This window comes from Pelodiscus sinensis, chromosome 1 (genome assembly GCF_052426305.1).
Source record: "Pelodiscus sinensis isolate ZL-2025 chromosome 1, ASM5242630v1, whole genome shotgun sequence".
Taxonomy (NCBI): domain Eukaryota; kingdom Metazoa; phylum Chordata; order Testudines; family Trionychidae; genus Pelodiscus; species Pelodiscus sinensis.
This window is the reverse complement of record NC_143052.1, coordinates 3,771,631-3,786,953: the sequence shown is the minus strand read 5'-3', so window position 1 is coordinate 3,786,953 and position 15,323 is coordinate 3,771,631. Positions and strand designations below refer to the sequence as shown.

General features: G+C 59.1%; 2 protein-coding genes across 2 annotated transcripts in view; both read right to left on the bottom strand.

Annotated features, from left to right (window-relative positions):
- Positions 1 to 5,397: 5,397 nt before the first annotated feature.
- On the bottom strand, positions 5,398 to 11,378 carry LOC142827929 (interferon-induced protein with tetratricopeptide repeats 5-like). The gene is made up of 2 exons (XM_075924541.2): positions 11,195 to 11,378; positions 5,398 to 8,873 (listed from the first exon to the last, which is right to left on the bottom strand). The coding sequence occupies exons 1-2, from the start codon at positions 11,218 to 11,220 to the stop codon at positions 7,475 to 7,477; spliced, it is 1,425 nt and encodes a 474-aa protein (XP_075780656.2). The 5' UTR covers positions 11,221 to 11,378; the 3' UTR covers positions 5,398 to 7,474.
- LOC142827925 (interferon-induced protein with tetratricopeptide repeats 5-like) overlaps positions 8,735 to 15,323 on the bottom strand; it is a 164,182-nt gene continuing 157,593 nt past the window's right edge. The window contains exon 3 of the transcript XR_016349411.1: positions 8,735 to 8,873. The gene's annotated coding sequence lies outside the window, so the exon portion shown is untranslated. The remainder of the gene's footprint in view (positions 8,874 to 15,323) is intronic.

The window sequence follows — 15,323 nt, the reverse complement described above, 5'->3', positions numbered from 1 at the left end:
GGGAAAAGAAAAAAAGTCTCTCATAGGGTTGAAGTATTTTGTTGCCGAAACCGGGCATTTCCCCATCAGCAGTCGAATCGCAGTGTGAACGGTCCCTGTTTTGTTGCCAAAGGCAGGTTTGGGTGACAAAATTTGACAGTGGAGACCAGGCCTAAGAGTTTAGCTTCACAGCAGGCCCGGGGGTGTGTAGCTCAGGAAGGCGTCACCACGCCAGATATCAGCTCGCTGGTGGGACAGAAATGAGCAGTGAAGATGCAGTGGCCCAGTGTGACGGCGCGTTGGGGGTCCCCCGTCTCCTGCACCCCGAAATGGCACAAACAGACTGCACCAGCCGGTGGAATAGAGGAAGTTTATTGCCTCTCCAGGTTACAGCACAGCACAGATGTAATCTGGTTACAGAGCTGGGCTAGGATGCCTCAGGCCCCCTTGAGATGGGGGAGACTGGGCCCCTAAACTCCAGCCCCTTTCCCTAGGCTGTCTCCTCCATGCTCCCAGCCCGCAACTAAACTCACTCTCTTCCAGCCCTGCCCCCCAGCCAGGGAAGCCTCCCCCTTCCTTTGTTCCTCTCCATGGGGGGTGTCTGGTTCAACCAGTTTGGCATTACCTTTGCATAGTGAGGTTTTCCCTGCTGGGTCTTGCTCCAGACAGCAGGGGTCACCACAGCCCAGCAAGTACCCCCACTACGTCACACCCAGACCCTGCCTAAGGTTGCCAACTTTCTACTCACACACAACCTGCCCCACCCTCTGCCCCACCCCCTACCCTATCACGTATGTTTTGATAGTTGTACAACTGATTTTCAGACATAGGTTCTGGGGGAAAGGGGAGTGCAGGAGTTTTATGATACTGCAGCCAGATGGGGGCGTGGCCCCAATTGGAGGTTTGTGGCCAGGTTTCATTTTCAAATAAAATACTATGACAAACACAAACAGTTTCTGCATTGTCTTTATTTCTGAGAAGGGCAGGGAACCTGTTTTGAGTCAGGGGTCACTGACCACAGAAAAGTCAGTTGGGACCACACAAGTGAGATGCAAAAAAACCCTCCTCCAACCCCCCCCCCCCCCCAAGCTTCATTAATATGGCCCCAACTGTGTTGGTGGAAACAGGGGACAATACTGGGGAAGGGCGCTAGTGGGTGCTTCGGTAGGGGACAGGGTGCCAGTGGGGACAGGTTTTTGAGGCTGGGGAGAGGGAACAGGCGGCTGGGGAGTGAGGACAGGGGGTTAGTGGGGGCAGAGAGTCCCCTGCACCCACCTCCCAGGATTCTCCTGCCCCTCCACATGCCTGCCCCGGGCCCAAACCTCCCCCTCCCCCCGCAGTGCAGTCAAATCCCCACTTGCACCTGCCCCAGGGCCAAACTCCCCTCCCGTGGCGCAGCCAAAGCCCCACGCACGCCTGCTCCGGGGTCAAACCCTGGGGCTGACCCCCTCTCCCACGATGCAGGGAAACCCCTGTGCTCAACTCACCACTCCTGCGATGAAGGGAAGCCCCTGCGCTCCTCCTCCGGGGCCAACGCCCCCTCCCGCAGCGCGCCCGGCCCACCGCAGAGCTGTGTGAGGGGAGCAGCCAGCGCACTTCCGGAACCCCCGCAAGTGGCACAGGGCTGCAGGGAGGACGTCCGTCCAACCCGTGGGAAGTCAGCACTACGCTAGAGGTAGGTAGTGGGGCTTCTCAGGGGTGAGATTGCAAAGGACATTGCAGTTCTGGCCCCAACTGCTGCCTTGCGGTGGGGCAATGGACTGGTGAGCCCCCATGGTCTGAGCCGGGGAGCCCTGGGCCTGGCGCTGCGCCCACTCTCCGAGCCCTGAGCCTGTGCAGGGCTGGCTCCCTGAGGGATGCTGCCAGTGGGTCAGGGTATTGGATCGGAGGAGCTGGACCCATTGCAGGTAACAGAGGGGTCGTGTTTAAGGGGGGCTCTGGATCAGCTGCTCCCTCTTGAGTGACACCCGGCAGTAAACACCCCCCGGCCTTTGGCACCATGCTCAGAACCCAGAGCGAGCCCAACATCGAACAGGCCTGGAGTCTGCCCTGCCAGGCCTCCCGGACCAGGCTCCCCTGTACCCAGAAACCTGCCACTGCGGGGACGTGGTTACGTGGCATGTGCCCGGTGTCCTCACAAGGGACCTGATGCTGTAAAGTGGCACAAAAGCCCCACGGTGCAAGCCAGTCTGCTCTGGGGGGCAATTCTCTTCCTGCCCGGGGCGTGTGAGCGAGGGCCAGCAGCCAGCTCCAGCGCCTCAGTCACCCCACAGGGCTTGGGGGCCAGGCAGCTCTCGGGGCCACACATAGGCGCTGTGCACACTTCAGTGCCACTATCGGAGCCACAACGCTTCGGTTTTACTAACAAAGAATCCGAGAACCCCAGGGCTGGCGGAGCCCTCGGGAATCATCGAGTGCAGCCCCCGCCCAACGCAGGACCAACCCCCACTCAGTCATCCCAGCCAGGGCTTGGTCAAGCCGGAACGTAAACACCTCTAGGGATGGAGATTCCACCCCCTCCCCAGGGAACCCGGCCCAGCGCTTCCCCACCTGCCATGGGAAATAGTTTGTGCTAATATCCAACCTAGACCTCCCCCACTGCAACCTGAGACCATTGCTCCTCATTCTGCCCCCACTAAGAACAGCCTCTCGCCAGCCTCTTTAGAACTCCCCCTTTAGGAAGCTAACGGCTGCTCTTAAATCCACCTCACTCTGCTCTTCTGCAGAGTAAGTGTAGGGCCGGTGTAGACACCCCATTGGATTGAATTGCTTGAATCGGCCCCTGACAGGTGTCCCATAAAGCCCATCCTGATGGCTCTGGGCAGCGCTGTGGGACTAGGCCCCTTGTTCTTTATGGGGGGATTGTGGCGTTGCGACAATGGTTGTATTCAGAGCAGGATGGGTCACGTGAGGTGTCACGGCAGAGGCTACAAGTTCCTGGCTACGGCTGTTCTATTGTCTGCATGAACCACGTCTGCACCCGGCGCTAGGAATGTGGACGAGACACCAACCACCAACGTGCAGAGCCAGGCAACAGACCACGGTCTGGCGGGTGAGTCAATGGGCCATTAGGGGGAAGAATGACCGTGAAGGGGCTAATCGCCCACCTTCCCCAGACAGGTTCTGAGCTGCTGTGTTGACACTGCAGGGCCATGTGATCATGCCCCCTGGTACTAGCCTCCATCCTAGACTGCTAGTCGTTTTCCACAAACCGAGGCTGGGAGCTGTGGAGACGGGACGGGATGGGAACTCCAGCCCAGGGCAGACAATGTCGTAGTGGGCAGTGGAAATCACGGACTGTGAGACTTCCCTGACCACGGGGACATGCTCGTTGCCTTGCTTATAATTACGTACAATTGATCTGTCTGCAGTTACTAAACCAGTCTGACATCTGACCGAAACAGTGTGTTTGGGCTGGAATCTCAGTGCGGGTTAGAAAGGCCGGAGTGTCCTCCTCACACTGAGGGAGGGGCAGACTGGGTAAGGAAGTAGGTTTTGTTGCCATTTGTCAAGGCCTGTCTACAGTTATTGCTCACTTCTTGATATGCAGGTGGGGTCTGAGATCTTCAGGTGGCCCATGGGTGGGTTTTGCCACCCTGATTCAGAGGCAGCCGGGGGCTATTTTGTCCCTAGGGCAATTGAGAGCTGCCTCAGGGCTGCTCTGACACAGGCAGTAACAAATTGGATGTCTAGAGCGCAGGGGCGTCAGCCACACTCCCGCTGTCCCCGGTGCTGCGGAGGCCAGGACTTAGCAGGGTAGCTGTCTGCTGGGGAACCCCGGCTGGCCATCACGCCGCTTGCTGTTGTGTGCTGGCGTGGCGCAGGCGGTGGAGCAGGGCTAGTCCCTTTGGCTGGCGATCGCACAGAGCCCCGGCTGACCAGGGGACGCTCACACGCTAATTCCGGAGGGACTCATTCCTCGTGGGCCGGGCCCGTCGTACGGATCCGCACCAATGCTCCTTCCCCCCATGCACACGGGGGAGGATCCCCCCCCCATCATCTCCTACTTAAACCTGTCCTTCATCCAGTCACTGAGCAGGAACAACATCACGTGACCTGCCCAGCCAATCACACGCAGGAAATGGACGCATTGGAGAGGGGCCAGCGAGGGGCGATCAAAATGATTCGGGGGCTGGAACACACGACCTACGAGGAGAGGCTGAGGGATTTGGGCTTATTTAGTCTGCAGAAGAGAACACTGAGGCTGTGTCTAGACTGGCCAGTTTTTCTGCAAAATCAGCTACTTTTGCGGAAAAAACTTGCCAGCTGTCTACACCGGGCGCCTGGGGCACAATCCGGCAACGTCCCAGACTTTCCACTGCTTTGCTGCATCTGGGGCCAGTCCGGCCCCTCCCTGAGAGACCGGCTCTCGGGTCCCCAGCTGCAGACTGCCTCCCCCCAGTGTCTCTGTGCTAGTTACACCTCTGCCCCCTCTACGGCTGCAGCCGCTACAGCAATAAACTCTCCTGAGCATGCAGGTCTGTGTGTGTCTCCTCTGTCCCATCCCTGGCCCCATGTAGATGGGTCCATCCAGCCCCCTCTGGTCCTGAGGGAGGCAGGTTGGGCCTGGCCCTTGGGCTAAGGGGCAGGACTCGGTCTCCCCCCCCCCTGCTCTCTGTGACAACCAGCGTTTCCTCTCTCGTCCGGCCCACCCCTGACCCTGAGGTCCACAGAGCCGTGATGTGTCCAGCTGTTCTGCAAACATCAGCCCCCCCCCCGAGCCGGAAGCTGGAGCCCGCCGAGCCGGAGCGGAAGGATGCGGAGCCGGTGCTGGGAGCCGTCGCAAACTCCCGGGATGGGGCGCTGAGAGGGGCGCACCAGGGTCACCACCCGTCCTGATTTCATGAGGACAGTCCCAATGTCTGGGACTTTGCTTCTACAACCCCTTAGCCCTGCCCCCGTGTCCCAATTGTTCACACTTGCTCTCTGGCCCGCACTGCCCAGCGGGTTCGGGCTCCAGGCACGTCGACGGGGCTCTAGAAACCACGTCCTGTCCCTGACACTGACGGCCTGGGCCAGGACCCCTGGGTTCCTTTCCCGGCGTGGCCACCAGTGGCCTCCTGTGTGGCCTCCCCAGCTAACGACACCCACCTGCCACTGCACGACGGGGCGAGGGTGACGCCAGGCACGACTGTGACACACTCAGACTGTTGTGCGTAAGGGTGTGAGCGGGGGAGGGTTCAGAAATAAGACAGGCGGAATGATGGAATCCCAGGGGCTTCCTGATGCCTCCCCGGGGCTGTGTTCAGACCCGGCCTGGCAGATGAGACCATGCGGGACAGGAAACCAGCGAACCAAAACGGGCGTGTTGGGAATCGTGGCAGAGACGTGGCCCCCCGTGGAGACCGACCAGGCAGGACGGCTCGGCGGGTGAACCAGCCGGGTGACAGCTGTCAGGTGAGGGGCTGGGACTGGGGGTACGAGACGGGGGCACCCCTGGGACCCGAGAGTGAGTGTTCAGCACCGAGCGAGGATCAGCCCTTGGCACCGATCTGCTACCGCCTGGGCGGCCCCGTCAGCGGCTTGCAGGTGCCGCAGCCAATCAGCTCCCCCCAGCTGGCCAGTCAGCGGCTTGGCAGGAAGCCCATCTCCACATCAGCTGCTTGGCAGGAGGCCTGTTCAGAAGCTCTCCTGGCCTGTGCCGGCTGCAGATCCCAGCTCAGCTCTGGCTGCCGGCAGGTGAAGCTTTTTCCAGGACAGGGAGCCGGGCCTGGGCCTGGAGGGACACGGGCGGCTCGTCAGCTGGCTGCAGGGGGCTGGGACCCACAGGGACACAGGCAGTTTTGAATCTAGCTGCAGGGAGCTGGCGCTGGAGGGAGCTGGGTGGGCAGCTAAGCAGATTCAGGGTCTGGCACCCGTCTTCGCCATGAAGACTTGAGCATCCCACCTTCCTTGCACCCTGAGACCCATTGTCAGCCTCCCCAGCCAGCTCCGTGGCTTGGGCCCTCTCCCGCTATCTGGCCCCAGAGGCTCTCGAGATCCGAGTTTGACAGTTTGGGAGCCGTATCCCATTAGAACAAGGACCCAAGTTCCTTTGCCAAGCCCCACGGACACACACACCTGCAAATTCGCACGACAGCATTAAAGCATTTAATCAGTTTAATCACATGAATGTGTCCTTTCCCCCCAGCGGCCGCACTTGCAAAATAGCTGGGTCAGAATGACGTAATTAGTGGCGTGTTGCCATTAGCAACCGATTGGCTCTGCATTGAGCCAGGCGGGCCACGGGCCAAAAGTTTGAGCCCCACGGCCCGACGGGAAGGAAGGAGGGGAGCGACAGAACAAGGACAATAGACTTTTTAAAAGCCTGGTTTGTGCCCTAGTTCTGTGGGGCGGAGGAGGGAACGGGCAGCACCCGGGGGCCACGGCTGGGGCAGTGGATCTAAAGAGGATGCAAAGCTGCTTTGCTTTGTGTTGGTCTGTCGATGCCGATGCCCGAGGCCCGGCCTGGCGAGGGTTAGTAACCCCACAGAGCCGCTGGGAGGGACCCCACCCCCGGACAGCCCTGGGGCAGGCACCAGCTGGCTGCCCACGTTTGCAGCGGGACAGGATTGGGGCTGAAAGCAGGGCCCTAGTCTGGAGTCTTCCTACCAAAACAGGCCCCCAGCACCACCCTGGGGTGCACACCCCAGCCCCAGCCCAGCCCCCGCTCACGGGCACCCTGCTGGCCCAGGATGTCTGCTGATCCCATCACTGCAGGGCTGTGGGGTCTCCACGGTGCCGGAGTGAGCGGCTTCCCTAGCACCTGGTGGGCTCCCTGTACTCGAGGGCTCTGGGAACTGGGCACCCCCAGCAGGGCTTGTGACCCTGCCAGGTAAGAGGCCTTTACCCGCACCGCTGCACCCCCTTTCTCCCCACCTCCCCGGGAGCTTACAGCCCTTTAGGGAAAGACCCTCCTTGCTCAGACGCCCCTGAGCTGCCACCCCCATGGAGAGCAATGCTGGGTTCTCGCACGCCAGCGGAGAACAAAGGGAGCCGCTTGATTTCCATCGCGCTAACGTCTGAGACGCCAGCCGGGGGGCCTGCTCCGGGAGAGACGGGTAGAGGAAACTCCCCACCGAGGTCCCGCGGGGGTGTGAGAAGGCAGCAGAGCTGGCGGGGAGGTTTGCCAGAGGCTTAGAGACCCGGAGGGGGGCTCCGTCCCCTCGGAGTGGAAACAGCCGTGCAGCTCCACAAGCTGAACTCTCCTCTGCAGCGACACTTCCGGCCCTCTCGGCCGTGGCTGAGCCACTGGTGGGCTGAGACCACGGTCTGTTGGGCTGAGCAGTCATGTCCCCTTGTGCTGCCCTATCGATTTGCCGGGTCCCTCTGCCGCAGGCTCTCTGGGGCCAGGCTCCGTGGGGTCCTGGGCCATGTCGGGGGCTCCCAATACAAATCGCTAACGAGAATCATGAGAGGCAGCAGCAGGAAGGGCCCAGGGTCTGAACGAGGCAGGGACCCAGAATCCGGTGCAACACAGACGGCGTTGGTACAGGGGTGGGACACCAGGGCTGGTTCAGAAGCAGGTCTTGGTGCGCCCCAGGAAGGGAGCGGATCCCCCATTTTCCCCACTTCTCCACCCTCCTGCTCTGCTGTTGCCATCAGAGGACTTCCTCTCCTCCCATGGGCGTTCGTTTGCTTTAATGAAGTCACGAATGGCCTTCGCCTCAGTGGTCCGGGAGCTCTGCTGGAATTTTTCTGCCACCTCTTGCAACCTGCATTTCAGGTGTGATCTCTCCTGATACTTGTCTGCGATGGCGAAACCGGCTTTGTACATCTCAGCTGCCTCGGGCAGGGACTCCCGCTTGTAGAAGAGAAAGTCCCCCCAGTGAAGGTAGACGGCCTGCTGGCACCTCTTGCTGAGGCTGGACACCTCGCTCATGAAGTTGAGATAAATCTCTTCTTGGTAGCCAGGTGTCTTTTCTCCGAGCATTTCAGCTAGTGCCAGCTTTGCAAACACAGAGGCGGGATCTTTCTGCACAGCCTTCTTGAAGGCCTCTGTAGCCACTGCCAAGATTTCTTCTCTTCTCCCCGTGTCGGCCGCCGCCAGTTGTTGTTTGTAGCAGACACCAAGGTCGTAGTACAGGAGATGGTACGTGGGGTCCAGCGATATTGCCCTCTGTAGAATAGGAATTCTTTTCTCTGGGAACTGGGCTTGAAAGAACTTGGCTGCATTCCTCAGAACTTCAGGATCTCGGCTATTCTGCACGTCTTCCAAGAGGGCTTCAGCTTGGCCTCTATCGGTCTTCTTAATGAGCCGGGCTAAATACACCTTCGCTTCATAGTTATGTGGCTGTTTCTGGATAATGTCTCCCAACTTCTCTTTGGCTTCCTTCCAAGACACAGAATCGTGCAAGTGGGTCCAGGAGGCGAAGGCTGCGATTACCGACCCAGCAAGAAATTCCCCATTGGCTTCGTCTTCTTCCAATGCCCTTTGGAAACACTCCGTGGCCTCTTGGCCGTTGCGGAAGCCGGCCGCCAGGAGAGACCAGCCTTTGTGTGCGTGGACCTCAGGGATCAGAGCTGCGTATGGCAAGTGGCTGTTCAGGGAGCGGCAGATCTGGCTCACCTTGTCCAGGTAAAGCTCCACCACATCGTAATGGGCCAGGTGATAGTAGATCCAGGCGTAGTTCCCGTAAATGACCAGGGCCTGGCGGGGAACGTTACCTGGGTGATCTCTGTGCAGGAACTTTTCACCTTCGCTAAGGCTTTGCAGAGCGTCCTCATATCGCCCTTGCAGGTGGCAGAGATAAGCCTGCAGGGCCAGGTACACGGCCTGGTTCGGGTAGGGAGTGTGGGCAATCCTCAGAGCCACCGTTTGGAGGATGTGAGCAGCGTCCACCTTGTCCCTGATTTCAAAGTCCCAGGTGAAGTGGCACTGGAGGGCCTGCAGCTTCTCCTTCAGCGGCAGGGAGCTGCAGAGAGAGGGGAAAAGAAAACTCGATCAGGGCTGCACGCTAACTTGGGGGGCAGTGGGTACCGAGCTCCTGCTGTGCAGCCAAACCCTTAGGCCTGGTCTCCACTACCAAATGTTGTCACCCAAACCTGCCTTTGGCAACAAAACAGGGGGAACGTTTTCACTGCAATTCGACTGCTGTCGAGGAAATGCCCAGACAAGAAAATACTTCCGCCCTACGAGAGACTTTTTTCTCTCCCCCCTGCCGTTTATTGTTGATGGAGAGCCAGTGTGGCCTCCGCTGCTGGTTTTGTGGAGAGAATTGGCTTAGAAAAAATTCCTAACTGTCAGGGTGGTCAAATATTGGAATAACTTGCCAAGGGAGGTGGTGGAATCTCCCTCTCTGGAGATATTTAAGAACAGATTAGATAGACATCAGTCAGGGATGGTGTAGACGGAGCTTGGTCCTGCCTTGAGGGCAGGGGGCTGGACTTGATGACCTCTCGAGGACCCTTCCAGTCCTATTATTCTATGATTCTATGATTCCGCCAGTATCCCACATTGTCTGCCCTGAGCCCTCTGCTCTGTGTTCTGTGACCTCTGCTGCCCTGCAAGCCTACGCCCCCTCCCCTTTCAAAGCTCCGTGAAGTTTCAGCCACGGCCAGTTACCACCTTTCCCCGCACTGTACCTGCCCCCGCTTGTCCTATCACCTGCCTCTTGCAAGCGCCACACTGGTCACTGGCGCTGCTCTCAATGTTCTAAATTCTTATTTTTCATCAGCCAGGCTCCCTGGTACCATGAATCCCCCCGGACATATCCGGGGGCGGGGAAGCAACCACGAACCATCTAACCTCATATATGTGAGGATGTCGAGAAAGTGACCTGCTCTGTTCTGGAGAAGCTCCCCTAGTTCCGTCGCATTGCGCACCCAAACCCCAGCCCTCTGCGGGAGGGGACAGTGAATCCCCCAAGGGAGAGCTCGGTCCCTGAGGACAGGAGGGGCTGTGGGAGCGTGGGGCCGACAGAAGGTGCTATGGAAGTGCTCAGTGCCGGTGCCACCACTGAGAAGGCCACGTCCGAGGCGGCCACGGGATAGGGGGACACAGAGCCGGTAAGAGGGAGGTTCTACCCAGCAAGTCACAGCCAGGGGAGCTGCCCAAAGAACAACGCAAACAGGCGTCAGCTCCGATGGCCAAGCGCTCGCTTTCACCCAATGAGTCACCAGCCTGGAGAGTCACCAGGAAGCAACGATACCTGAGACTGGGCACGCACACCTCCGCCCCCGAGATTGCAAACCGGATTGCAGGCTCGGAAGCTGTCGGAATTAAGGAGCTGGACGGGTAGTCGACTGCCCGAGAAGCAGGAGCTAGTACTCAATCTCCCCTCCTCCCCCACCGCTCTGCACTCTTCAGATGACTGAGAGCAGCCGGCGTGCAAGGACACTGGCTTAGTCTCTGGTCCCCTGCTGGGTCTCAGGACAACCTCTCCGCCCCACCTCCGGGGCTGCCGCTCTGCGTTCTGAAAGGGACGGAGCAGCCGGTCCCGCGAGCCCCCTCCCATCCCTTTCCCCTGCTGCTCTTCATTAGGGACAAGGGAACCTCCATGCAAAGCTGCTGGCTCAGTCCCGCTTGCCCACCAGTAGCATCCCAGCTGGCAACCAAGGGCAGTCCCCACTGCTCTGGGCAGAGGAGCATCCATTCCAGGCAGCCCCAGCTGGGCTGGCAGGGCGCGGGGGAGCCTGGAAGGGAGAGCGGCAGCTGTGCTAAGGCAGCAGGTAGAGGACCGGGCGAGTTGCCTGCCTCCCAACAATGCCTTTGGGTTCCAGACCAGCGACTGCCGCTGGGTTTCCCATCTGTCTGGGGACAGGACAGGCTTTGAAAGCCAGGAAGGGCGGACGCCGGGGCTTTGTTTTCTAGGCGTTCTCGTGGCGGGGAGGGAGAGGTTCCCGAGTAACGCGCCTGCCACTTTCTATACGGCGAAGCCTCCAAAAGTTTGCCTTTCCCCGCGGCGCTCTGGCCTTCAGCATTCGCGGTGGGTGGGTCCGAACCGGCGTGCTCTCGCCGCCAGCTCCCCGTCCCTAATAACGCAGGAGGCAGCGGGGACGGGGCTTGTGCGGAGACCCGGGGGACCGGCTGCTCCGTCCCTTCCAGGATGCGGCGCGGCAGCCGAGCTGAGACTCCGCACGAGCAGGAAGCCAGCGCTGTCCCTGCCCTTCCTTCAGGACTAGGGAAATGCCCTCGACTGCTCGATTAGCAAATTAATCGCCACCTAACGTCCCGAGTCGGAATTTAGTCCCTGCTCGCGCTGCACCCTCCTCCCCCGGCGCCCCGGCCCCCTACCTCATTGCAATCGGCCGTGTGCCCATCCCAGCCCGGTAGGGATGCTCCTCTCCCGGCTCTGCCTTTCCTCCCAAGGTGTCCAAGGGCCCGGCTCCGGGAGAGACCTGCCTCGCGTCTGGGCCAGACTGGACTGTGCCTGCCAGAGGGAGTCTGCCCTTTATGTGCAGGCTGGCTGGCCGGCTGGTGACCTCATTGCTTTGGCTGGTGGGATGAATCGCAACCGAAAGTGAGAGTGAGCCGGGGAAAGAGAAACTGAAACTTCACTTTCAGCTCCCCGGCTGATCTGCAGCTTTGACCCTGCCTGGATTATCAGTTGCAGCAAGATAGCCAGGCGCACTTTGACCCTGAGCAAGATAGCCAAGTACACTTACATCTGGGCGTGGGCGTGTGTGTCTATTGGGGTGTGTCCAAGTGTAAGTGTGCATGTGTGTGTGTGTGTGTCCATATCCATGTCAATTTGTATGTGCGTGTCTGTGTGCGTGCATGTCCATGTGTGTGTGTCTGTGTGAGTGTTCATGTGTGTTCTTGTGGGTGTGTTTGTATGCATTCATGTGTGTGGCTGTGTGTCTATGTGTGTGTATGTCTGTGTGTTTGTGTATGTTCATGTTTGTGTGTGTGTGTCTATGTCCGTGGGGGGGTGGGAGTGAGTGTGCATGTGTGTTCTTGTGTGCATGTGCGTGTCTCTGTGTCTACATGTGAGTGTGTTCATGTGTATGCGTGAGTGTGCATGTGTGTTTATGTCCGTGAGGTGTGTGTGTCTGTCTGTGTTCATTCATGCGTGTGTGTCTGTATGCATGCATGTCCATGTGTGCGTGTGCACTCACACTCGCACGCTTGCACATGTAGAATCCCACCCTGGGCTTCCCAGCACAGAAGGTTGCCAGGTGTCCTTTTTTTTTGCTCATCAACTTTGGTCCCCTCCCTCCCCATACACACCTTTTTTCCCCATCAACAGAATTTTTTCCCCGGTGTTTTTTTTGGAGGGGGGGAGGAACATTTGGGATTTTTCGTGAACCATCTGGCAACCTGACCAGCACCCCGAGGGGTCACTCCCCACCCCTTGCAGGGCTGTGTACCCTCAGCCCCACAGCCCAGAGCAGGGACCAGTAGGACCGTGTCCCTACCCCCCGGGTGAGGCAGGGGCTCTCGGCTCCCGCTGCTTCCTCGCCCTCTTTTGTGTCTTTCTCTTTCTATTTCCTCCCGGCCCCGCTCACTTTCATTTCTCGAGTTTCAGTCTCCTGAGTCATCGTGTGAAGAGCTGGCAGGGGCCCAAGACGAGGAGGGACAGCAGGAAACCGGTCACACACACACCCCCTGCGGACACTCCCCCGCCCAAACACGCACGTGCACACACACACACACACACACACACACACACACACACGCACACATTGCAGCAGGAAACCGGTCACCCACCCTCCCCCTGCAGACACTCCCCCGCCCACACACATACACACTGCAGCAGGAAACCTCTCATCCCCCCTCGTGGACACAACCCCACCTACCCACCCACACACACACTGCTGCAAGAAACCCATCACCCACCCTCCTCCTGTGGACTCTACCCCCCCCACACACACACATAATGCAGGAGGAAATCCATCACCCCCCCCATGGACACTCCCCCGCCCACACACACACACACACACACACACACACACACACACTGCAGCAGGAAACCCATCACCCACCCTCCTCCTGTGGACACTCCCCTGCCCACCAACACACACGACGCCCCCCCCCACACACACACTGCACCTGGCTCTGTGGGACCCTGGCCAGGGTTGGAGGAGCTGGAGGGGCAGCGGCCGGACTCTGTCACCTCATGCTTGGCCTTTGTGCGGCTCCCTGCGGGGTTGAGGCCCTGGGATGCCAGGCTCGTGGGAGGGGCCCGGCTCCCCCCCAGGCCTGTTATCCCGCCCCTGTTGCCAGCTCCCATCGGCCAGGTGGGCAGGAATGAGTCCTCCCCGATAACGAGGGACGGGCCGGGGGGAAAGGCTTGTTCCGAGCCAGCCCCCCCCCCCCACCGGGGTGTCCGGCTGGCAGAGGGGCGGGGCCCACGCGAGCGCTTTCGGCCACCGTGGACGTACCAGTCACTCCAGAAACCTTTCCCAGAGGTTCCCGGGGGGGGGGGGGGGCGCTCATGGAAGCCGTGCGCCCAGAGACGCACCCACTCCCTCCTTGCCCCGCATTGCACCAGGGTAGCACCCGCCCTAATGCGCACGCTCCATGGGAGCGCCAGGCAGGACCAGGCTGGGGTTTCTGGGGAGCGGGTGGGGGCCACAGGAAAGGACTTTGCCTGGCCTGAAGGAGGGGGGTGCACTCGCGGAGTGGCCTGCGGTTCAATGTATTTTTAGATCCGAGGGAAATCAGCACAGCCCGGAGAGAGACACGTAACCACTTCCCTATTTATTAAGAAGCGTAAGCAGTTCCAGCGAGGGTGGCCAGGAGTCTGGTTTGAACCAGACAGTCCGGGATTTGCGCTGTCTGTCCAGGAAACTAATGGAGAAAATACCAGACAGAGAACTGCCGGGTGTTTTCTAACTGAGTGAGTTGTATTATGATCATGAGTATCAGTGCGTAGTTGTGCACTGCCTGGCTGGTCCACATGCTCACCCAGTGTGTGTGCGCCTACCAGCCAGGCAACACGCAACGACGCAGTAGAGAGCAGGGGGGCGGGGGCCTGGTGGGATGGAATCTCCGGGGCCGGACTCGCCCGTGCGCCAGACAGGGATCTGCATGCGCCCGGACCAGCCCCGCTCCCCGCTGGCCAGTTCCCCCCCCCATCTCCCCCGGCCAGCGCCGCTCGCCCAACCCCCTCCCAGCCAGCCCCACTCCCCGCTGGCCAGTTCCCCCCCCATCTCCCCCGGCCAGCGCCGCTCGCCCAACCCCCTCCCAGCCAGCCCCACTCCCCGCTGGCCAGTTCCCCCCCCATCTCCCCCGGCCAGCGCCGCTCGCCCAACCCCCTCCCAGCCAGCCCCGCTCCCCGCCGGCCAGTTCCCCTCCATCTCCCCCGGCCAGCGCCGCTCCCCCTAACCCCCTTCCAGCCAGCCCCGCTCCCCTTGATCCTCTCCCAGTGTAGCCAGACAGGAACCCCCCTTGTAACATCCATTTTTGCTTGCCTGGAGCATCCAGGGCACACAGAACAGAAGGCCCAGGCTGCTGTGACCGTGAATGGCTGTAAACAGAGATACGCCAATTGCTGACCAAGAGGCTGCCAAGGAGTGTCCTTGACTTAACCCATAATGATAAGAACACACAGCCATCCGCGGGGGGGGGGGAGGAATCTCTCGCCCAGTAAAAAAAATGTCTAGTGCTCACAATTTAGCTATCTCTCTTGCAAGTGTAAATTAACTTTAAACTTGCTTGTAAGAACTGGCGCCACAAAACGGACCAGTACAATTCGGCATCTTAGATAAGAAAGAGGATACGGGCCCCCAGGGGCATATAGATGGGTCCAGCAGCGCATTTTCTCTGAGTGTCAATCTACCATCTATCTGCTGGTCGGGTTAGGTGTTTGATCTCCCGAGGTTCCAGAGGGGACGCCCACCTCGTATTCGTCTTTCCTAGGAATTGAGAGACCGGCCCTGGCCTGACACGCTGGAGTCGAGAGGCACAGAAAGGGGTAAAAATTGTACCTGGATGTGTCCTTTGCTTAAGTATATATATACATAGTGTTAGAGCTCTTTAAAGATTAAGCTGTCACTTGGTACCATTATTTCTATTTTCTATCTTTACCTTTTTCCTGTAACCATTTTTTTAAGATCTATATATATATTTGCTAGCATTTAAGAAATAGAGCAATAGCCATTGTAACCATATGATTTATAAGCTTCTTTAATAAACCTGTAACTGTTTAAGCTTTAACCTGACTCCTTCAGTTGCTGTAATAGAACCAAGCAGAATTTAAAAGAACTTCAGCCGGTCATAATGGGACAGACATAGGGAGAGCTTGGGCGTTTGGATCTGTGTCACTCCCAGGTGACAAGATCCGTTGGGGCACTTTTCAGCCTTTCCTAGGCTGCCCGCTGCGAAGGAACTTTGTGTTCTAGCAGCTAAAATCTAAGGTGTAAGAAGCTCTTCCTATATAACGGGGCGTCTGTTGGCCTGCTGGCCACCCTCTGCGACG

Coding starts and splice junctions, on each gene's coding strand:
- LOC142827929 (XM_075924541.2), bottom strand. CDS start 11,220: ATGGGCACACGGCCGATTGCAATGAG. Junction 8,874..11,194: donor ACACGGCCGATTGCAATGAG/GTAGGGGGCCGG, acceptor CTCTCTCTGCAG/CTCCCTGCCGCTGAAGGAGA.